Below are 25685 nucleotides of genomic sequence, written 5' to 3' on the forward strand. Positions count from 1 at the left end.
AAAACAAAGTGCCCTGGTTTTTTTTTTAACATAAGCTCAATATACCAGTAAAAATCTTTGTCGGGCCGATTTGTCTATTTTTTTTTTATCTTAAGCATATATAAAACAGTTCCTAATGTTAAACACATTCATTTAGGTCTTGAACTGGAATTTTCACCTCATGAAAAATTCAAAATGTAAACAAACGCTTTGTTTAGATACCAAAGTATTGTAAGCTCTGTAACTCGCTTATAACTCAACGAAAAACAATAAAAAATTTGTTGCCTATTATTAAATTCTTAAAAATAATTTTAACCAAAATCGTGACCATGCCCCTTTGAAAGACGGATTAGGTCTTCCTCCAAGTTATAATTATGTAGTGTAGATTTTCCTTATATAGTTGGACTTGTTTCCTGTGAAGTAGATACATATTAATTTGAAGAACATTCTACTCTAAAGCTACAGCTAAGAACAGCATCCACTCAATATGTACCATATTCACAGCAAAATGTGCCACATATGCTTCACATATGTTGAGATCAAACATTTGTATCAACATGTGCATCAAATGTGAATTATTCGTGATTTCTCAACACATGTTAACACACACAAACATGTTTAACCTATTTGATACATATGCGGCACATGTTGTGTTAGCAACACTAAACATTTCGGAAGCGATTTCTTCTTTATTTGAGTGATTCATCATGCGAGGTAAACGAATATAGGCTAAAATAAAAGAAAAACCTGCTTTTAATTCACGTATTGTACATAGTTTTCCATGCGTGACGATAGTACTCTAACGATTAGTTGCATTTCAGAGATTGCCTGTAAGTGGAGGTAGTAGGTCATAGGTCAAAATTGTACTGCGAATGTCAATTGTTTACGTTCAAATTAATTGTTATGGACATTTTATTTCTTGTTTTTTGTGTAAGTATCTTTCAAACATGCAACAATATTGGAGAATAACTGCTATTACAAGTGCTAATGGGCAACCAGTTTTCTTAACTTTTAAGATCCAAACAGTTTTGTTCTGATTTTCGAAGGACGTGCATTGCGATTAACCCCCCATGCCTCTTGAATGAAAACAATAACCACAAGAAGCTTGATTATGAGATAATTAGTTACTTATCTCGCAGTTATGAAACCTATACATGTAATAAGATTGCCAAGAAACTGGTCGAAAAATTTAAATTTAATTTCTTCGTTCCAAATATTTTTCGAAATTGCAGCCTGCCATTTAAAAAAAAAAATAAATCCAATATACACAAACGCGATATAATTCTTTCAAATCTAATAAGTTAAAATGATATATATTATAATTTACATCTTTATTAACTTATCTTGCTACGATCTCACCATCGATAGCCAAGGTTTTTGAGGTGGCATAGTTTCGCATGAATTTGGGAGAATCTGGGGTTTGAATGATTATTTGATGGGTATATATTGCTGGAATATTTACTGCATTCAGTTTGTGGAGAAAGGAGGTCATGTCCATTTCATTAATATAAGACACTTAAGTATTGGTAGCAATTTTCAAAAGCTATGGAATGAAAATGCAATACTGTGGCCAACGACATGTGGTTGACTAATCAAAAGTTGGGAATTTTTTCCTGGATTGTGATTGTGGTTTACTTAAACTATCCGACCAATCCAATAAATGCAAAACATATTTGATTTAATCGACTGTTAATTCGTACTGTTTAAATACGAGTGTCTCTAACACGCATAGCTCAAAACCCTAATTTTTCTAGTCTTTCTGTTTGAGCCTTCATGATACATGTAACATGCAATGGTTCAGTTAGCAAGACTTAGTACACCTGATTGAGTATATATCAACAGAGGCATGCACTCATATATTAGAAATTTACCGGTCTTACATCCTTCGAATGATTTCGATGTACACCATTAAAATGTTTTGAATTGCCACCTGGAGGTTTCTAGACCCAGGAAAGGAAGGGAGTTTCTTTTTTCAACTTGTTGATATCAATGGCTATAGAGATTACCATTTTGCACCAGTGGTTAAAAAACGCCATCTTTCATCATTTGGCTGATTTATAAATGCTGGGAGATCACGTGAAGAAAAAATAATACCGACTTTTTATGGCGCGATATGTCAAGGGTTCGTGAGGAGCACCCGTGCCTAGCAAAGATAGGAGAGTCTTGAAATGTGTAATATCTATATAAGTGCTGATCGAATTACTCTTTGATCATGGATCGTGTTCGACTGATTCAGTAAGTCCGAAAAGCAAATGAAAAAATTTATACAATTAATGAAGATTTGCAAATCTTTAATTAAAAACAAAAGTTATAAACAATATCAAATGTCAAGGCATTTCGTACATTCTAACACCCAAGGCTGGAGATGCTACGGAAATTACAGCAACAGCAACCCAATAATTCCTGTTAGCAAATGTTTACCTAGAGCAAGAATTCCCCGAGAAACCTTGGAACTCAGACAGCTGTTCCTCCTTGAAACCTCTTTTCGCGCCATTGATCTTGGATTTCCTTTAACATGTCTTCTTGTCAATCGCTCTTTCAGTTTAGCAATTTCCTCTCGCTGTTTTTCAATCAAACGTAGGTCGGATGATTTTATTTTTTCAACCTCTTTGTTAAGATAGCTTATTTCCTGCTCTTTTTGTAAGGCAGCTGTAGAAAAATTAGATTTGGATGAACGCGTAGATGTGCGTTGAACCTCTACGCTTTTCCTTGACGTTGTTTCGAGTTCCCGAAGACGTCTTTCAATATCCTTCAATCGCCAAGTTTTAGATTTAAGTTCTTTTTCCAGATGTTCCTCTCGGATTCTTAAAACGCTTAGTTCATTCTCATTCTTTCTTTGATCATTTTTTATTTCTTCTTCTCTCGTCTTCATTATTTTTTCAGCCTCTGTGTATAAGGTGTTCGAATAGAAACTAATGTTTCCGTTTTGCTCAATAATCTTTCCCACTTCAAAAAGCAAAGTTTCGACTTGTTTTGACGAGTTCAAGCCATCTGCAGTGTTATCAATCCAACACACTCTCCATCGGCACTTGTTTAAAAACGTTCGAAAATTTGGCGACACGTTCGAGAGGTACTTCGATGGCGTGGTGTGGCGTTTCAGATCATCGTATCGTGTGAACACCACTATCATGTAATCAAATACCCGCTCCCCGAAATGCTCGACAAACTGCTTGATCGAATCTTCTTCCTCAGCAGTGAATCTCGAGAGTGCGTTAAAGACATAGATAAATACGTGAGGACCCGGAGCAGAGAGGGCCAAACAACGCGTCACTTCTGTCATGATGACGTCATTGGATGTCGACGTATCAAAGGAGCCAGGGGTGTCCACAATACTCAAGTGACGGCCAAACTGACACGTTTCGACGAACTGACAGGTTTTGGTAACAGAAGACTCCGAAACATGAGAACCAAACACCTCTCTTCCACAAAGAGTGTTTCCCGTAGAACTTTTCCCAGATCCCGTTTTCCCCAAAAGAACGATCCGATATTCTTCTGTATGTTCGTCATCTGAAAACAACTTTCAGTTCTGAATAAAATGATACGCTAAATCTATATGGGAAAGCAACAACGAATACAGACTTAAATATTACCCCTTTTTGCGCCAGACGTTTCATCATGCGGTTCAAAATCCATTTCTAGCTATATTTTCCTTGTTTATCCCTCTTATAAGGAGTCTTCACTAGAGGATACTTCATTGTCAGTCATTAATATTATGTCTTTTAATTTCCTTGTTTGAATGGAAACGCATGCTCTATTAGTTATTTTTAGAAAAGGATGTTTTTGTAAAAACCAGCAATCGATCACGTGGAAGCTGTTCTTCCGAGTTATAACATTGATTTAACAAAAATAGTAACACGTTTATAAAATTAAATTAATAAGTTCGATTAAACCAAAAATGTAGATGTTGTGTAAAATTAAAAAACAAATAATCACAAAATATAAATGTGACGTTTACTATTTGCTAAAAAACGTCACAATTGCCTCATTGAGTTTGTTACATGAGATGACGGTGGTTTTCATATTATGACGTGTTCATTCCATTTGAAGAAGCATTTCTTGGTATAATTTGGTTATTTTTTTTAAATAGTATAACACTTTTTGGCATTATGGTTTGGTTATTCGTGTGCTGATACTCTCTATCTTTATAATCATAACTAATTTAAAGGGGCGTGGTCACTTTTTCGGTCAAATTTCATTCATTTTTATATTTTTATTGTTTACAATGCTTTAGGAATGTATTTCTAGTAATCAACTAAAATTCAGTGTCAGACGTAGAGTAATAAGCAAGATACAGAGCTCACAATTCTTCGTCATGTAAACAAGGCTCGTACCCTGTTAATGTTTGAATTGATTCAATATGCCAATTAATTTAAATGTACTTTTTCCAGCTGATTTTTCTATCTATTTAACGTATTTTAGCATTCATAAACAGTAACTGTTCCCTAGCGTCTGTTACATTCATTTTAGGCCAGTATCTTGCTTAAAACACAACAAATGACACTCGATCTGTGGCTGCATATTAGAAAGGCTTCCTGAAGAACTGTAAACATTAAAACAAGAAAAATAATTTTCGACCAAAATCGTGACTATGTCCCTATAAGAGGATTAAAGAAAATAACACGAGTTGTGTTAAAATAGTTTTCAAGTTTAATTTAACAACCAATAATATATAATTGGGATTATTTCTGAACTTGATTTGCCATCAACGTCAAGACCTCCAAACAAATTTGATCCACATTTAATATTCTCACATTGTGAATCACATCCTGGTATGTTGACCCATATTTGACCGAGAAAAGCAGATAAAATCAACGAGCTCATGTCTGAAAGGGCACAGGGCAAGTTTTTTGGCCTTCTTATGAATAATCAATAAATTGACTTCAATATAAATATCTTTATTTATCATATAAATATAACTAGTAAATACAACTTAACAAATTGCATGATGACATGATGTATAACAATCAGTAATAATGCATAAACAAGTAAAAATCTGACTTATATCAAACATAACATTCTGTGTCGGTCTTTCAAAATAATACTAACACACACATTTGTATTTAACAAATATGCAGCAGTTATTCTATCTCCCATAATAATTGTAAATTAGTGCACTAACATTGCTACTAATGAAATGTAAATCAGTACACTAAAATTGGTACTAATGAAATGTAAATCAGTACACTAAAAGTGATAATAATGAACTGTAAATCAGTACACTAAAATTGGTACTATAAATGAACTGTAAATCAGTACACTAACATTAGTACTAATGAACTGTAAATCAGTACACTAACATTAATGATAGTGAACTGTAAATCAGACAATCAGTACACTAAAATTGGTACTACATGTAATAAAATGTAAATCAGTACACTAACATTGGAACTAATGAACTGTAAATCAGTACACTAACATTGAACATAATGAACTGTAAATCAGTACACTAATATTGGTACTAATGAACTATAAATAAGTACACTTACATAAGTACTCATGAACTGTAAATCAGTACTCTAACATTGTTAGTAATGAACTGTAAATCAGTACACTAACATTGATGATAATAAAATGTAAATCAGTACACCAACATTAATAATAACGAACTGTAAATCAGTACACTAACATTGATAATGATAAACTGTAAATCAGTACACTAATATTAATGATAATGAATTATAAATCAGTACACTAATATTAATGATAATGAATTATAAATCAGTACACTTACATTGTTAGTAATGAACTGTAAATCAGTACACTAACATTGATGATTTAAATCAGTACACTAATATTAATGATAATGAATTATAAATCAGTACACTAATATTAATGATAATGAATATAAATCAGTACACTAATATTGTTAGTAATGAACTGTAAATAAGTACACTAACATTGATGATAATGAAATGTAAATCAGTATATTAACAATAATAATAATGAACTGTAAATCAGTACACTAACATCAATAATAATAAACTGTAAATCAGCACACTAACATTAGTATGAATGAACTGTAAAACAGTACACTAACATTGGTACTAATGAACAGTAAATCAGTACATTAACATTAATATTAATGAAGTGTAAATGAGTACACTAACATTGGTACTCATGAACTGTAAATCAGTACACAAACCTTAGTACTAATGAAATGTAAATCAGTACACTAACATTGTTAGTAATGAACTGTAAATCAGTACACTAACATTAAAAATAATGAACTGTAAATCAGTACACTAACATTGGTACTCATGAACTGTAAATCGGTACACAAACATTAGTACTCATGAACTATAAATCAGTACACTAACATTTATAATAATGAACTGTAAATCAGTACACTAACATTAGTTATGAACTGTAAATCAGTACACTACCATTAATCATAATTAACTGTAAATCAGTACACTAAAATTGGTACTGGTAAACTACAACCTTGCTTTGCGTGACTTGAGAAGATCCAGTACTAGATTTGTGGCGTCTTCGGCACATCCCCAGAAAAGAGTCAGACCAGACCCACCATGTCCGTAGTTATGGACAATCTGAGGGTAGAATATTATTTCATGGAATAAAGGAACCAAGCACACAGAAACTGACGGAACGACTCCACAAACACACAATAAATCGTACAAAGAACGGGTTGAAAGACAAAACGGACAGCTGGATCCATTTAACAGAAACGCAGAAAGACAGACAGATAGTTCTCTTTAAACCTCATACCTTTGCTTTTAACCCCGCCGTGACCTTGTCAATCTCTAACCGTATCGTCTCCCTATAGGGGCGGAGTCCTGCCCAAGTACCCTGTACTTTACTGTCCTGATCAAATAGACATAAAGATAAGTAATCGGCATGATAGAAGTGATCGCTTTTCTTGTTGTTTTACATCCTATTTAGAAATTTTCATTATATGGACTCAAAGAGTAAACACGTATGCAACTGTCATATCGTAAATGTTGAATTAATTTACTAGTTGTGAGCTAAAACAAAGACAATAGCATACAAGTATTGTAAATTTGTATTAACGTCCACTCATTTGAAGCTGTCATTTAATAGTGGTGACGGATCAGTACGAACAACATACTGTATGCAAGGAAATATTAACCCCTGTTTTATTTTAGCCCCTTTTCGCCATCGTTGTCAGCGGGCGAATGCAAGGCTAGGAAAATTCTAATGTCTCAAATTATCTCTCTTTAACTGTGTCTGGGCGAATTCAAAACGGGTAGAAACTTTTTACAAGTGCAGAAGGGCGAAATTACATGGGGCGAAAATAAAGCTATACGTACGGTAGTTTCCATTTGGATTTAAATACGAACTTCACTTGTTTTAATTTACACATATTAAACTACCGTTAAACTCGAACAATTGTTTTAAAGACAGTGTAATACAGCAGTTATGCTGATTTATACCCTTAAACTCGGCATTAACTTCAAACATCTTTCCCTAATTCCGTCAATGTCCGCTTGGTTATCCTCGGTGCTGTTGTTTCCGTCCTGAGAGGTTCCGCCCAACACGACACTATTCACCCTAAAACTCGAAATTTATCAGACACTGCAACTATGAATCATTGTATAACAAATCATTGTTGATATCAAATTAATGAGTGAAAAAAAAAGAAAATTCCAGAAATATTCAGTTACTATCATAGTAATGTCAGAAAAGTTTACACATAATATTTTTGTACATTTGCGTTTGGAGTGAAATATATTTATGTACGACGGATGTTTTACGTTCCCTAAAAAGTGGGTTAAATTGGAATTTGCTATTATTCTATTTTTCTTGGTATTTTTTTTTAGCCTTGTTACTTTATTTTAAGCATACCCTGGTAAAATGTACGTGACGTCATCGCTTTTATCTATGTCTATGTAGAAATGCTTAATCCACGGTGCCTTAACCTGAAATGGTAAATGGTGACAGAAAGTCATGTATACTAAACTGAGTGTTGGATATAAATATCATAATCAACTGATTCTGACTTACAGCCAGGAAGCTGTACGAGTATGGTAATGTTTTAAAAAGTCAGAGCCTGTTCCCGCCCTTTTCCTTTTTATCATTACCATGGGAAGTGTCATAGGTCTTTGTCTTTCCCATTAAAGATCAACTTCCCTTTTCCGATCTATCTTATTTGGGTCTCGTATATGGTTATATTTATGCCATGTTTTTATTTCTGTCAAGATTCTCCGTATTCGCTACTTTCCTGTGTACTAATCCGTCATGAAATGGAATGCGCTGTCCTATAATTCCAACCCATGCATTTAACGGGTTTTGGTATATAATCAATTAAATAATTAAACCTGACGTTGGTTTCTTACTTTGGTAACCTTTGTCGCATTGCTCATTGCTAAATCTCTACAATCATACTCGGCATTTTAAACAGTAAATAAAACAAATGGGTACTCTGATTTGATACAGAATTTTTGTATAATCAAATCTGATTTGGATGGCGAGCGCCTCTATATCCGACACTTAGTCTAGTGTATTGCGCAATTATTTTGATTTAACAATACAGTTACTATTACATAATACATATTTATCCTCTGTATACCGGAACCTTATGATCTACGTTCACACAGACTTGCTTGCTACATGTAGCATTTGACGGAAATAAATAACATGTCTAGACTTCGTGGTTATTGTAAATAAAACATGCTTGGGGATGTGGTCTAAGCTTTGAATATTCGATCATTCAAGTTACAAGGTTACAGATAATACATAATTGGAATTTAAACTAATATGTTTAGAATTATGACAACGTTGAATGATATAGCGAAATATTACACAGATATAATACAGCAAATATCCTATTAATATCAGTTTCATATCTTAGTTTTGTTTTACTTAAAAATCAAAAAAAAGTAACAACCACAAAAAACAAAAAGCAAAACAAAAAAGACCCAGAAAGTCTTTCCATATATTTATATTAATATATGATTAATATTTTCCTTTTATTGTATGATATAATGTGATCGAAATTGAAATTATTGATTTTATACAAAATAGTTGGCTGTTGAAATCACGTGATTCTATTAGATCAACAATGATCAAAGAAATAAAAAAGAAGAAATCAAAAGGATGATATGTCATATCTATATATCACCCTACAAAAATTTATTCTTCATCATGATGTAATTTTAATTAGGAAAAAAAGCAAAATGATTAATCTGGCTTATTTTTGTTTTAAAATATAATTATCGGGATGTAATTTATAGGATAAAAAGTGATGATTCATCTGGGTTTTTTTCTTATTGGGTAGGGAACATATTCTGTACTTACCCTTATAACCTGGCCTCGTTTTGGTTTTATCGTTGCGTCATCGAGTAATTCAGCAGCGCCAAGACCGGAACAGTTAACTATGACGTCATAAGAAGAATCAATCTACAATTACAGAGGGTATATATAATAGTGATAAAAACAGACAGAATAAGGTCAAAGGCAGGTACAGAGTTGTTATTTTAGATAAGTACATGAGGGATAGTCAACCCCCCTTTTTTTAAAATGAATAACAGATTTATACCTCTTGCAGAGATTTTAATTTTTTGGCAATTACAAACCCTCCCTGTTCTCTGAATCTGAAATTACAAAAAAGTTCTTTTATTAATACGACATTGTCTCATCTACAGATTGTGTGCTGTTGGTAATAAAACTCAGGCATAAAATTACACTTACTTCCTCAGAAATGATGACAACAGACTAGGAACGTCAATAGTGAAAGCTGTGTAGAATACCCCGAACCTATTGGAATGAATAGACTAAGAGCATAGTATCAATTTCCTACTTACTTACCGTTACAAGTTAAGGTGTTTGCATATAGAAAAAAAGTATTTTAATCCATTGAGTTAAGACCTACAGCACATCTACAATCAAACGGTATCATATTATACATTACACCAATTCTGAACGTGAAAAGGCCACTAACTGCAATATTCAAAATTTTCCCGACGAGTTTTATACCAGATTACTACTGATCTAAATAATAATTATAAACATGTACGTTTAAATATATTTGGAATCATTTATTTTCCCCCTCTATTGCATTCTCTGTAGGTATTGGTCACAAATTGAAATTCTTTCCAGTTTTGGAAAACTGTCATATTGTAAGTTTTAAATTTAGATGATTTGAATACAAAAGTAACAGTATGACAAGTTCTCGTGTCGTACATTTTGTGTTTACACGCAACCAGTTAAAATTCACATTATGACAAAATCATGCACTGAAACAAAGATCTCTTGTTGGTCATTACGCAAAACGCCTTGCGTATTCGGGGCCAGTTAGTATATAAGGAATATAAGGAATCATTATTTGAATATTATGAGGTGATAATTTTGGTCAGGGCGTGATCAAATCCAATAAAGCCCGAAGGGCTTTATGATAGATTTGATCACGCCCCGACCGAAATTATCACCTCATAATATTCAAAGAAAGATTCCTTATTACTTATATTTATATAATTTTAGGCCATCGTACGATTAAATATTCAAATATAAATAAACAAACCCCGCTGGCGCCTCAATTTGGCGTCATTTGTATTATGGGTTATATAGTACAAAATCGATACGTAGTGTTATCACAGGCAAAGACACTGGATAATGTAAATATATACTATTGACTTCACCTACTCTCTGCCGGGGTAATCTTTCAGTTCTTCTTTGCCCAGACGTCTGAACCCTACAACATTTTTACTCCAAGGAGGCTCCTAAAACACAGTATGAAAGTGGGCCGTGACAATGCAAGATTTTTTTTAATAAGACAACCCTGAAATACCAGTTGATAACCTCTTGCATCCGTTATAAACCATTTCCGTTTAAACTAGACCTTTTAATTTTATCTGAAAGTTATCTATTTCACAACGTAACAAAAAGATTCAAGGTCTAAGAAATGATTTTAGAACCATTTTGACAGGAGCTTGGACTTTGGATTGTTGTATCAAACAGCAATATGACATAGACCTGTCTATTTCAGTGCTGAGCTATGGATTTTTGAAATCAACAGGATTTGTCTTGCTTTTGAGCTTATACTACGCAATCTATGCATATTTCACTTGAAACCAGCAATATTATGAACTTGTTTTGATGCAAATTAAAAGTTAAAAAATAGTTACTAATCCTACTGAAATTCCAAGGTCTTGTTAAAATGGCTATAAAACTGAATGGTGTTGAACATTTACGTTCTTCATCTCTTGGCAAAAGTTAAAACCGGAAATTAGCTGGACGCCATATTGGTAAGCAGCTTCCGAGTGAAACATGTCCCATAGATACCTGTAAGTCTGCAGGGCCCACCGACTGAAATAACAGGAACAACAATTCCTCAAGTTTGACAAACAGTTCATAGTTAAATACGATTTTGATAAATATAAAAAATGTCATCCAAACACAGTTGGCACACGTACGTTAGAAACGTTTTCTCTCTAGCAATGTTAAATTTAGTACTATAAGAAAAAAAAAGCGCGACGTCTTTTCACCATCTTCGCTTCTTTTCACAAATATCACGAAAATGTACATTTTCGATAATTTTTACAGGTGTTTACCAGACACTTTTATTTTGCATTTTGCGTGGTAGTAATTTGCACAACTGACACAAAGATGTATAACTTTTCATATAATTTTTCATACAGATGTGCTAAATACTTGCGTGACGATTTCCTTCTGTTTGTCCGGTACAATGAAAGGTGTCCATAAACCTGCGGACCCGTCAGATGTGGTGCTGGGAGAAAATTTGTCGGCAATGATTGTGACGTCACAGTTCCGTATCCGGTTCTGTATACAGAGCGCTGTCGAGAGTCCGGTCGCCCCGGCGCCTACCACAGCAACCCGGAAGTTCCGATCCATTGCACTGAGTACACAATAATGAATGAATGTAATTATAAACAATAATGATATGAGGTATAGCATCTAGACAAAGCGTCAATATTCATGAAACGATTTACCGATGACCCTTCTGGCAAAACTCAGCGCTTATTGCTTTTTTTGAATTCTCTTAAGCATTGAATGTCTTCGTTGGTCCTATGACACACCAAGCGGTGCAGACACATAATTAGCCCGGTATTCAATTTGTCTGCACCTTGTGTGTCATAGGACCGACGACATCTATCAATTATCTTTTAAAATGATGTGTAATCTTATAAAATGGATTCTAATTATTAATTAGTCTGGTTCAATAACACTCATTTTTACAGTCAGACTTAGATGTTTTCACGATGTTTTAGCGATCTAATTGGGACGGATCAAAGATCTCATTTTAGTTACTAGATTGACATGTAGGTCCTTTCAACTTTCAATGTGCTTTATATTATGATCGACCCCCTAGTCACTCACCTGGCCAGTAATAGCTAAAAATCCTAACGCGAAGATCAAGGTCACATATGTTGAACAACAACATCTAAATGTTATTCCACACAGTTTTCGGGAACGACTCGCAGGTTGTATTGTCATGCAGAATATCCATGCACTTATGTTTGACCATGTCCTGTTCACTTCCGAACGAGTTCAACCATTTGTCAATATTTAGCTCTACAGATTATACAAACTGCCGAACACATGTTGTGTAAACAATTCACAGTGTGGAAAGAAAAAGCACGTACGCATTGAAATTCCTGTATTACCTTCTCTAGACCAGGCTTGTTAATCAACAATTCTTGTTACGCGCAGTTAAGAGTCAACATATCTGCAATAGCCTAGATACTGGACATATTCTATTGAGCCGGTTATGGTACCAAACGACTTCCCTGGGAGTGTACACAGCTGTTAATCAAAGGCATGCACGAAGCATCGTATATAACTTCAATTTCAATCCTAATTTCCTTATTTCCGTATCAATTTTTTACATCCTCCAAAAAAGTAGGGGGGGGGGGCAACTCTATGTTAATTCAATTTTTTATATGTAAATTTTAAAAAATTACTTACTGCGAGAAAAAGTGGGGGGCCAGGCCCCCCCTGCCCCCCCCCCCCCCCCCCCCCGATGCTACGTGCCTGAAAGGGTCACAGCGTGCTTTATTTTTATATAGTATTTTTAGTATTTCTACTTGCATTGCTTGATTCTCAGTAAATCAAATAACCAATTATTTTATGAAAGTGTGTGCATCGATATTGATCGACCAACTTAATCATAGAAGGACCAGATTAACTGAGCAGTTCCCCATAACTTTTGAGATTTATGTATGCGTTAATGTGTGAACAATTTGTTTTATTTTCTACTTTTTAAAACTGTATAATGGACACACGAGCCTGTCTTCATCATAACTTTTTTCTATCTTTCAAATCTCTAATATATCTAATTCACAAAAATGTCTCAAAGCGAAAAAGTCTCATAAAATTTACGAGATGATAATTTTGATTTATTCACACTCGTTTCTCAATGGCAATAAAAAATGTTGCATGTACAGACATGTATAATGTACATCAAGTATGTGATAATGTGTTGGAGTTATGAAATAAAACAAAGTTACATAGCCTCCATCCTTTTCAGATCAAAATGGATCCTTTCGAATAATGAGTTCCATGGTTCTATAAGATATCTGTGGTGCTTGTATGACTAAACATAAAAAAAACAACCTTGTGTAGCAGCCAGCTTTTATATCATCTCTACAGTTTATAACATTCATTTTCTTTAGAAAGATTTATTTCTGCATCGCGTGGTAATTGTATTAAAAAAATATGTAACATCCACTTAAGCGTCCTTTCACAAAAGCTTGTAAATGCGTTTGCTTCAAAAAATATTTTCGCCTTATATTTCAATGCAAGATTGGAATTGGAAACACCACCCACTCTCCACGGGGTTTAAGTAGCCATTATTTGTGGGGGAAAAAAGAATTTAAAAAATTCTGCTTGTGCTTCACATGTGGCTAACGCTTTAAAATCTTTTCCTAATTAAACCATTAATACTTTCTCTAATATAGTTTATAGTATACTATATTTAAAATATGAATGACTACCCTCCCGGAATAATTAAGATACTCTCAGACCTTGGTGTTATAGCATAAATAAATTCAACAAATCGTAAAATGCATCCCCCCCCCCATACCTGACCCACACATGACTATAGGCATGACTAAATCAAAAATTCTATATACTAGCTTCCTTAATTCTATATTTTTTTTTATTATGAAAACCCACTCTTGATCCATTATGGTCATGATTTGAACAAACTTAAATATTTCATGCATCAGAAAGCTTATGATAAATTTTGGATGCAATGTGCCTTTTGATACGGTCACCTTTCGCTGCGCTTCGTAGACGACATTAATTGAAATGTTCAAACTGCATGGATTGAGAGCAGATACAACTTTCCATCATTTTATCAAAGAACGAATAATGCCTATATATCAGAATGAATAGAATACTGAAAAATACAAAATTAATATTAAAGTATATGACAATTCCTCAAAATCCGTTTCAAACCGATGGATATGAAAATATATCATTGATTTGTAAAATTTTGAATATGTTTAATGATTCAAACACGTGTAGTCGTACCAAAATCTTCAAATACATGTAGGCTGTCATTTTTTTTTTTAGAACTTCAATGCCTCTTATTTTACAGAGTGGGACTGTGCGCAAACCAATCAATAAACCCTTAATACGGAGTGATATCGATGACCTACTGTACACTAAAATACCTTGCATTTTTTTTATCAAAACTATTTGGATAATATAAGTCAGATCGATCGAACGTTTTACTTGTGACCAAAGTTGACGAAAATGGCTCAGTAGATAGAGAAACTTAAATTACTCTTTATAGGTTAATTAAGGGTTCGATAAAATGATACAGCGGACGATTGTTAGTGCTTTTACATGATTGTATCTTAATTATAAAACAAAATAAAATAATTTAAATATGTGAAGTGAACAAAATCTGACAGTTGATATATCAAGATTCGTGCATCGTACGGATTTTCTTTTCCTGAACTTCTTGGTTCTCGATACGGGTTTTAAATCTTAGGCACAATAATGGCGCTGAACACGAAAGCGAAAACAAGACTGTATCAATGATTTAAATGCCACACACACCATGTTTGAACTTCCAGACGATGACGACAATTTCTGGGAGGTTAGGGATTTTTGAATGATTGATAAAACTTAATTTATGGAAAGGAAATTGCGTTTTATGTGCAAAGAAAATAAAGGCTCGGATATGGACCTGGCCTATCACATATCACAGGCCTCTGATTTTCTATCAATAAGCCGTTAAATGTATGGGAAGAGAAATATATATATACCCTATTGCTGTATGAAATACCAGGTGTTTTAATTTATAGATAGGGTCTCTCTCTCTCTCTCTCTCTTCCCATATACATGTATATTTAGTGGCTTATTGATAGAAATTCTAGAAATTCAAAGGCCTGTAGTTTATTCTCTTTTGAGAAGTGGACAGGCATAGCCTACATCCATAGGCTATGGATGTAGGCTATGCCTGTCCACCTCTCAAAAGAGAATAGCCTGTGGTTACATGTATATTCAATTTCGTGTACAGATATGATGATTGGAATAAGATGAACCATGTCATATTGAGTTGCATTGTTCTGGATTAATTAAAACAACACACACACACACACATGAATTTCACTACAACAGATAAACATTAATCAGATTTCAGTGAGTGAAAGTTTTTTTTTCTTGTTTTAGGATTTGCCTCTGGATGACATAACAAACTCAAAAGAAAATTCTCACCAGAATGCCACTTCTCAGTGTGACCCTAGACTCAGGGGAGGGACCACGCCAGTCAGCAAAGTGGACTCGACAGAGCTCAGGTCAAGCTCAAGTGAACATCACTCTGGGGTAATTTTTAATAATACAGCGAGAAACTCGAGTGATTTACACAGTTTCAGAGAAAGTCTCAATAGCAGAAACCGGTTTGAAATACCTTCTTGTAATGAAGGGACGGGAAAAAATGTCCTGTCTGAAAGTTACTGTGGCCAAAACATTAGAGGCAACACATTGAATAATTTAACACATGTGACCACTTCAGAGAACGAAGTTTGTAACAATAATCAGACTGTATCTTTATGTATTAAACAGACTGGAGAAAGAGGCCACAGCTATACTGTAAGAGATGTTAAATCAGGGAAGAGACTGTCCTCTGAATCAATTCAAGATGCTTCAAAGAAGATTCGGTTATGTGAAGGTAGGTGAACTTGCATATGTACAGGTGTATATTATTGTTAATGTATCAACTAGATTATGCTGCTGGAGTTACATATTTATGACAATGTACATGAACTGTTTGTACATAACATTTTTTAAAATAAAGATTAAATTAGTATTTTTTCTCTTTTTTACTTGTACCGAATCTATTGTTGAAATTTTTTTATAAAAACAGGTAAATGTATGTGCATAATTTTGCTGCTATGGATAAACTTATGCAAAATGTTGTTAAAGATATATCATATGTTATGTTAAAGTTATTTTTTATTTCAGAGCCAGATGAAAGTAAAGTTTTTGGACATGATAACAATGGAGGGAGAATTCCTGTTTCTGGAGTTCAGGCCCATCATCAGAACAACACAAGTGGTTACCATGTTAACCCTCAGTTTGTGGCTACAGCCAAACGACACAGTACTGGAAGGGAAAGAAGTCCAGCTACCACACCAGTCATAAAGAGAGCCCGCCGGAAATTCCCTGGGCCGGCCGGACTTCTCCCTAAACTGGTGAGATGAGTGTTATGGTATTAATTCAAAGGATGAAGTACCGGTGTCACAAAAGCATAATTATTAATCAATAGAAACAAATACATGTAATGATTATTCTTGCAGAATATCAACATTTAATTTCATTGTTAATTGTAATGTTAAAAATATAGGTGTTTTGTGTTTAACAAAATGAATCATTTATTCATGTAGCCTGGAAACATAGAAAATCCAAAGACAGCAGTTTCTTTTACAACAAGAACTTCTCCAGAGCAGTTAACGATAGAGGTAGGAAAATAGTTTTGGGGAAAATTGAGGTTATGACAGACAGTTCATAATTTGAGATAATTTGATAACAAGTTATACGGATGTAATATTTATCTTCATTTGATAACACAAATTTATTCCACCATGAATACTTCTGCTTTTACAGGATATGTAGATAAACAATATGCTGTATGCATGCTATGATTTTTTCAGAAGGAGGATGTGATTCTGTCCTCACAGTCCTCAGATGACATGTTTAATGAGGAGCCATGGAGGGCACTGATGGAGGAACTAGGAACAGATGGACAGAGGCTCCTACATAATTTCTCCATTGCCAGCAACCTCAACAGGGTAACGACTCAGTAGAATGTGAAGATTCCTCTGCTGGCAGAATCAAGATTAACAATTTCATAACCACTGCTTTCAATAATTGATTATAGGTTATTTTTTCCAACTTGACTTGTGAGACATGATCTGATTACCATAAATTCCTTATTAAATGCGAGTAATCAATGTCCGCATCAAATCACGAGAAATGGTCCTCCCTAATTTTATAGTCTTGCTATAATTTTTAAGACAGATTTGAGCTATATGAAATTAAAACCAAAAATTGGTGTCCGCGATGTTATATTCTTGCAATTTATGCAAAACAGTGGAATAACCAGTAAGTACTATTGTAAAATAAGGAATTTACAGTAGCTAACAACTTGGTATAAATATCTGTACTTCTCTGCTAAAGCAAGGAATTCCTAATTAAACTCGAGGAAATTATATTCGCGTAAAATTGCGAGAAGCATCCCTCCCGGATTTTAAAACCTTGCAATTATTTTCTGAGAGTTGATAACTATAGTAAATATGGATAAATGTTCCACATTCGCAATTTTTTATTCTCGCCATTTGATACAAAACAGCGGGATCGCGGAATTAAGTATCGCGTAATATCAGGAATTTACAGTAGGCATTATGTGACATCCTAATGCAATGTGTTTAGATTGCTTTGCAACGTCTATTCATTTCAGATCTATAGGGGAGAATATAATGGGACTATATAATTTAAAGTAAACAAATAAGAATGAAATTTGTAATCAAGGTCCAATGTAGGGTGTACAGGAGTTTACACCGACTGTTACTGTGTTTTGTACATTCCTTGTATTGCCTTAGGGTCTATGAAATAGTCTATGTAATACAACCCTGCTAAATTCCCACACACTCTAGATTAAACCTGAATCACATAGAGAATTAATTAACTGGTGGTCTGTATAGCCATACATGGTTTCTCAATGAACTAACAAGGAATCAAAATTGCAGTACACATTATAATATTATTTCCACAAAGTTCAGCAATTCATGGTACATATAGTGTGTAAAGATGAAGTTAATGTTTTATTACAAAGGAGGTAATTTTTTTTTAGGCCAGGAAGAAACAGCTACACCGCGGTAAAATCCCGCTGTTGATGTGTGTCATCTACCACATAGAATGGCACGGCAGTGATCTCAGCGTGTCACTGAAGGACCGCTCAGGTAAGGGACACAACTCCTATAGCTGTCCACATTCTGCAGATATTTATATAAGTTTTGATGCAGCTTAAGGTGGAATAACACACCTGGAAAAAGTCAAATTAACAGTAAATTATTTGATTGTGAAAGATATCATGATCAATAAACTGCACAGATGTCAAACAAGCAAACAATTTTGCAGTTTTGGGACAAAATATGAATATCTATAAAATTCAATCAGTCAGTACATGTAACAACAAAAGTCCCTGTGGGATTTGAACACGTGATGTACAGATCACAAGACCGACACTTTATCCACTTGGCTATGGAGTTAGTTGCATGCATAAATGGCCGTCGATTAAATTATTTTATTGAAACTAAATGTGATTTCGATCAATGGTCAGCCATTTTGTAATGATGTGCTATTTCACCTACCGTAAGTGATTTATTCAACATCATCACATGTAAATTCAATATTGCAAAGATTTATACAGTTTTGAAAGTGTTCTTAAATATCTGATGAATTGATTTTCGTTTATACATGTATTATTAAAATGTTTATAAATTGGAATTTTGACATTTTTATAATGTACAAATGTTTAAGATACCAATATCAAATGCTGTAAACTACTAAACATATTTAGGGTGTTCACTAATTGACAGGAAGTGATTTTTCAAGTTAAAGTAGACCTGATTTAGCAGATTTCTGAATTTATATATTATACTAGACTTTGACCCGTGCGTGCACGGGTTGGCATAATTATAAGATATGACATGCTAATTCGGACATTTACGAAATAGATACATCGGCACGCCGTATCGTTGACATTTACATAACCAAGCTTTAAGCCTACAATAATGTTATTAATTTCGCTACACTCTGCCTAGTTAGAAAAATCTAACTGAAAAATCGCGGGACGGACCTTCACCACAGTTAAAACGCCTCTGATGTGTACACCCGTACTAATGTAGCAAAAAATTGCAGAATTATAGAATTGCTCCGGAACGATTTTGGAGGAAATTAATGAAGCTGCATTGTAAATAACAGTCAAATTATTACAAAAACCGTTTTGAGGCTGTAATATCTTTCATTTAAGAATTTAATTCATACTAAAGAAGAATTCAACACTTTTCACCAACTTTTTTCCTCGCTTTGAATTTACACATCATGTTGACATTCGGAACTCTCGGGATTTTTCATATTACATGCACTGAGTTAGAGTTATCTCCTGTATTTCCTTTGCTGAATTTATGACTAATTTTCAATGAAAATTTACACGTATTTGTAATATCGTTTCTGAGTTTATTCATACAAATGTCATATTAAGAAAACAAAAACTAAAGAGCCTCCCGTGGTTTAGTGTGAATGTAATGTGCATGCACAAGATTGTAAAAAACCAAAAAATACAGATGATTTCCGGATTTTTTAAAGGAATTTTCTTTGATTATTAATTGGCGAAGCTTAATTGAGAAAAAATAAAAACAAATTGGTAATCTTCAAGTACCATATTGTTAAAAATATATAAAACAAAAGACAGTACTCATCGGATTTCTCAGTATTAAAGCTCAAAAAATCGAGTCTATTATTTTAATATAGTAGTATAGATATACTGTACAAGTATACTGGAGATATTTAGTCAATAACTCATATACTCAACTTAGCAGAAGCTACATTCTACCAGACTGCCAATTAAGATACTCAGTTGAATGTAACAAGTCACCAGTATTTTGTCTGATTAGTTTTTCATGTATCAAAATGATGAATTTTTTTGTCAGCTTAGTTTTTACACCTTGTATCAATGTGTCTGTACAGGTAATGTCCAAGGAACAGTTCACCGTGACATCATGAAGGAGTTTGAGTCAGAACTTCAGGTGGGATCCGCCCTAGTTTTGAGACAGGTATACTTTACATAAAAAAAGAAGTCGTTGTATATACTTGTTTCATGTTACTTACCAGAAATCTGGCTCTATTGTCTCACTTTATAAAATAATTCAAGAACTCTTAATAAGTATGGATTCCAAATTAAAAGAAAACATTTGTTACTAGATGTTTATTCTTTAATTACAAAGTTCCATTTAGAAGCTTTCATCTTGTAGGTCAGTGTTATAAGTCCCAATCCAAGAAGTCACTACTTGAACATTACTCCCGCCAACATTGTGTTGATCTACAGTAAGACAGGGGACGATTGTAAACAAATTAACACCAGAAACACCCCTCTGTTGTCTGTCCTAGAGGAAGTGCAGAGAGAGGAATCTATTCAGAGACTTCAGACCAGTCAGTTGATTGCTGGTCAAACTCCCAACAGAAACAGTTCTAACAGTCAGCTTATGCAGAACAGAACTCCACAAAGTGGATTAAGACCATCCACTCCTGGCCATCCACCTATTAGAACTCCACAGAGTAGTGGAGTGAGGACATTCACACCTGGCAATCCGCAATTTTATAACAGACTTCCACATAATGGAGGAGGGCTATCCACTCCAAACAATCCACAGGCATTTAACAGAGCTCCACCGACCAGTGGAGGACTCTCAGTGCCCAGTGTAAGGACACCATCCAGTGTAGAGAGTTTTGTGAATACACCCAGACTGAGGACACCTGCACCTAACCCAGTGGTACAAACAGGTACCCTAGGTGCTAGGTTCTCATCAATGCAAGCTTCTACCAGGATGTCCTTCAATATCTCAAACACTCCAGTAAGTGTTAGGACACCTGCCCCAGTCAGTGTTAATTCTTCTTATTCATTTCAACAAAATTCAAGTAGATTGTGTTCAAATACAAGAAATGTGAGTTCTCAAGGTGCTACAGTTATGAACAAGACATCAGATCAAAACATTTTATACAACACTCCATGCGGAGGGAGTGGGATGAACAGAAATGAATTAAAAAGTAATCAACAAGAAACTCCAAATCGTAGAGCTTTCAAGTTCAAACCCACAAAAACTCAGGATATTCAGAAACTGTCAGGCAGTAATCCTGTACCAGACTCCTCTTCAGCATTATCTATGCCCACATCTTTCAGAGATTCTAGTGATAGTGTTAATTCTAATGTCAGTGCTTCCAAAACACACCAATGTGAGAAGCCCAAATTTGAAGTGGACTGGGGGGAAGGTCAGTAAAGAAGCTCCTTTTTTATCACTATTTGAACACATTTCATGCCAATTTCATTTCATCATTTGATAAGAACTATAATTGTTGATCTCTTTTTCAGATCTGAGTGATGATATGCTCTCGCAGTTGTCTGAAGAATTTTAGCGTGTCGATTTTAACACTACAATATACAATATGCTCGTAATGGTCTTCCTTTATTTTGCAAATAAATATACAATAAAGAGTAGTAAATGATGATGAAGGATTTAGTTACTGGGCATACTAGTAGGGAACTAGTATCAAACACATACTGATCTATCTATTATTGAATGAATATTTCGGAAGCATTGTTTAATAAAAGATGCTCAAAACGATATTCACAATAAAACGTGTAACAGAAATTCTCTATTTGAAATTGAAAATGAAAGAATGACTATACAATTAGGGACTGAAAAGGGTACGTTTTATTATAGTTTCTTGAAGAGGAAAATGTGTCCGCAGCCGTCGCCCACAACGAAATTAATATATTTTATGTGATATCAAATAATAAAGTTATAATGAGAGTTTCATCGTGGGCGACGGCTGTAGACAGTTTTTCTATTAAAAAAAAACCCCACTAAGGAATCGATGTCTTCTGCTCAGTTGTATGAAAATACGGGAAAATGCATTGTTTATGACGTCACAATTAACCTTGTGAAAGTCTAGCTATAATTAGATAAATATTTATTAATTCTTAATTTATGACTATTCTTGTGTGAATTAACGTTACATTTTAGTTTTTTATGAAATTTTTAAAAATCACTCCAAAACAAGGCAAAATACGTCAGAAACTGTACCAAGTTCTTGACCTAGCCAAAATCAGTCAGCTGTATGAATTTCAGAATTAATTTTGGCTAAGATTAAAATTACTGCCGCCAAAAAGTACGTGCTTCGCTTATGAAGGGCTGCTGCCCCAGACTCCCTGTTTACAAACATTTTGTCCCTAGCTTTCTCCCTGGGAAATGTTTACATCCTTTAACCTTTCAGAACTCGCTCGGAATACCGCGCACAATTTTTCAACGTTATCATCCGAGCAATTTCATTGCTGATGCAATATCAAAATCCCCATAGACTTACGATTTTGGGTTGTGTATTGAAACCTGAAGCGGTAAAGGGGGCGTTTCAAAACAGATAATCTGGACATTTTTTATATTAGTGAATGAGCGTAGTTTGAGAAATTGAGTACAAAGGTATTTATGATTATCGAAATGTCATGCGAAAAATGGTGGAAGCAAAAACTCGGAAAAGAGAATAGATCGAGTGACTAGCTTGTGAGATGGTCATTGTTTATGTGAAAATACTCAATGTTATTGAAATTCATGATGACTTACTTTATTATTTTCCCTTATTTGAATAGCAATGTGTGTGATACTATTGCATTATCTGTCAGTGTTTCGGAAGTTGATGTAGATAAAAAACATGAAGGAAACTTTTGAAAACTTTGTTTTGGTTGAAGGTTCTACATGTACAAATTAAAGTCATATACTGGAATCTCGGAGCTGGTAATTACGAGAGTCAAGAAATAAGGAATAATTCTTTGAGTATTATGAGGTGATAGTTTTGGTCGGGGCGTGATCAAATCCAATAAAGCCCGAAGGGTTTTATGATAGATTTGATCACGCCCCGACCGAAATTATCACCTCATAATATTCAAAGAATGATTCCTTTTTACTTATATTTATATAATTCTAAGCCATCGTACGATTAAATATTTATACCCCCGCAAACGAAGTTTAGAGGGGTATATTGGTTTTATCCTGTCCGTCTGTCTGTCTGTCCGTCTGTCTTTCTGTCTGTAGACGCAACTTTGTCCCCCCTATAGAATTTTTTATTACTGCATGGAACTGTTTGAAAATTTGTACATATGTTGAACACCATCTGAAGATGTGCACCTGCAATTTTTTTTAATGATTTTATGACAGTTTTCATTTTCCTTATTCTATATATTGTACACTAATGTTGAAAAGTAAGGAAGTTAATCCTTACATATTTTATTAATTAATTAATAGTATTAAAAAACTCTAAAATATATTTATATAAATACATCCAGATGGAGGTTTTTTGTCTTTATGTCTTAATTAATAAAAAAGATATTTTTTATTAGTATTCTATCAACTGACAATGCAAAGTTTTTGTTTGTCAATGATAAATTTTTAGGAGCTAATAAGAACTTCAAAGACAAGTGTGGCTGAATTCATTTGTCCCAAGGGAGCCATTAACTGAGTCATGGTTTAGATGGAGCATGTGTTTAGGGGAAATTGATAATCTGTAAAATGGGTGATGGTTTTGGGGCGCTATTTTAAAACTGTCTCATGTAAACCAAAAGTTCTATCATTATAAGGAAATAAATAATATCATTATTACAATGTAATAAAGAAGTTAAACTATTTTTAGAGGTTGTTTAAGAAATAAAGTACGAGTTTTCGTGAATGTTGCAGAATAACCTCCGAGGTCGAGAAATGTTGTTTTAAAATATAAAAGCCGAGGCGTAAGCCGAGGCTTTTATTTTTCAAACAACATTTCGAGACCGAGGAGGTTATCCTGCAACATTCACGATAACAAGAACTTTATTTCTATTCTACTAACAGCCCAGTATTTCTACAGATCGTTTCTCCTATAGAGAGACGATCTAGGTCATTTTGACGGCTGTTCCGTGTAACCCCAACGGTTTTGTTAGACATAAGTAATGTTTACATGTGTATCGATCAAAGGAATCACATGCAGACGACAGAATTTTTCTTTGGATTTTTAATACTCTTCATTTATTTATAAAATATCTTTGACTCATGTTCCTAATATTTTAAGGGCAATTTAATACGATTATTACTACTACACGTGATATATTTTATGTAAAAACACGCAGTGAAAATGTGGTAGGGAGGTCCTAGGAACAGCCGCATTGATCTCTTAAAAATAAACATTTGAAGCAATACACATCGTTTTGACTGGAACTAACACGTGAAATTGACATGATTTAAAAAAAAAATTACGGTTTGAAGTTGTACTTTCATGATCAGTGCGAGACAAATAGGTATTTCTGATCTGATAATTTACTGATGACGTTCGTGGTATATTGGAGAATAATGTCCGCGGCATCTCTTTGATCTCGGCAATAACTGTAGTAGAATTAAATTTATTTGTCAAGTAAATTGATGAAGTGACCCTATTGGGCATTAATTTAAATGAAATTCAAAATTACTGATATGATTGTAGTGTTTTGGAAAATTTAAAATTGTTTGTAATATTAAATTTTCTTTTTTACATATTACATAGTATGGTAATTATGGTAATGTTTTGGGAGTTTATTAAATTTAACAAGCTCATCAAAGAAAATCATAGTCCTATGGGATCAATTTTCTGATATGGAGTTCCATTGTGCCATAGGAGAAAGTGAGGAAAATTTGAAACAACTAATTGCATCTGTCAAGACTCTTATTAGAAAGATATTGAAAGTTTTATCAACAGAAGAGCATTGCTTGGCTACCGGTATTTCCATTTACTGCAAAGGGAGGGGTTATTGTCATTTTGATGGTTTTTCTTTAAATCAATTAAATTAAAAAAAAATATATCATCAGATACATACATTTGTGAATGTATTACTGTTATAGATATGTATTTACAGGTAAATTATGACAATTTTGATTTTAATTTTTGTTTGTTAACTAATGTTTTTTTTTTTTTTACAATTCTAGAATATTTTTTTGTATGTGTTCCAAACCTTTATTATTCAATTCAATTATTTGTCCCATTTGAAATTAGCCTTGCGAGGGATATTAGTCACATTAGGACGGACAGTTATAGTTAAATATAAATAAGCAAATCCCGCTGGCGCCTCAATTTGGCTTCATTGAAGTTATGGGTTATATAGTGCCAAATCGATATGTAGTGTTATCACAACCAAAGACACTGGACAATGTAAATATATTTTATATTATACAATGCCCTCTTACTTTGTATTCGGAGTTAGGTTACAGTAGTAGGGCTTATGACAAAATAAAGTGGACCGCATGCGCAGTGCACGAGTGTTGCGTCTCATCAATATACGGCGCAGTATATCACCAACATTGATCCCTGAAAGATAAATTACACATCAAGATTGCACATTATATTGCTAAAAAATGAAAATATCTTTGCTTTTTAATTGTATAATTTGCGGTATTTCTTTATTTCCAAACGAAGTTCGTTTATGT

General features: G+C 33.9%; 3 protein-coding genes across 3 annotated transcripts; 1 reads left to right on the top strand and 2 right to left on the bottom strand.

The window, feature by feature from the left end:
* Nucleotides 1-2253: 2253 nt before the first annotated feature.
* On the bottom strand, nt 2254-3710 carry LOC128161603 (GTPase IMAP family member 7-like). The gene is made up of 2 exons (XM_052824918.1): nt 3570-3710; nt 2254-3486 (listed from the first exon to the last, which is right to left on the bottom strand). Exons 1-2 carry the CDS (start codon nt 3610-3612, stop codon nt 2357-2359), a joined length of 1173 nt encoding a protein of 390 aa, XP_052680878.1. The 5' UTR covers nt 3613-3710; the 3' UTR covers nt 2254-2356.
* A 1148-nt stretch (nt 3711-4858) lies between these two features.
* On the bottom strand, nt 4859-12525 carry LOC128160681 (D-amino-acid oxidase-like). Its single transcript, XM_052824044.1, has 11 exons — nt 12295-12525; nt 11612-11812; nt 11148-11262; nt 10600-10676; nt 9649-9714; nt 9497-9551; nt 9256-9357; nt 7804-7877; nt 7392-7509; nt 6706-6801; nt 4859-6527 (listed from the first exon to the last, which is right to left on the bottom strand). Exons 2-11 carry the CDS (start codon nt 11806-11808, stop codon nt 6414-6416), a joined length of 1014 nt encoding a protein of 337 aa, XP_052680004.1. The 5' UTR covers nt 11809-11812; nt 12295-12525; the 3' UTR covers nt 4859-6413.
* A 2373-nt stretch (nt 12526-14898) lies between these two features.
* On the top strand, nt 14899-21911 carry LOC128161706 (uncharacterized). Its single transcript, XM_052825070.1, has 10 exons — nt 14899-15025; nt 15601-15753; nt 15994-16099; nt 16393-16622; nt 16815-16889; nt 17082-17219; nt 18281-18389; nt 20179-20264; nt 20463-21477; nt 21578-21911. Exons 1-10 carry the CDS (start codon nt 14987-14989, stop codon nt 21619-21621), a joined length of 1995 nt encoding a protein of 664 aa, XP_052681030.1. The 5' UTR covers nt 14899-14986; the 3' UTR covers nt 21622-21911.
* The last annotated feature ends 3774 nt before the right edge of the window (nt 21912-25685 follow it).

Source organism: Crassostrea angulata, chromosome 8 (assembly GCF_025612915.1).
Source record: "Crassostrea angulata isolate pt1a10 chromosome 8, ASM2561291v2, whole genome shotgun sequence".
In the NCBI taxonomy this organism is placed as follows: Eukaryota; Metazoa; Mollusca; class Bivalvia; order Ostreida; family Ostreidae; genus Magallana; species Magallana angulata.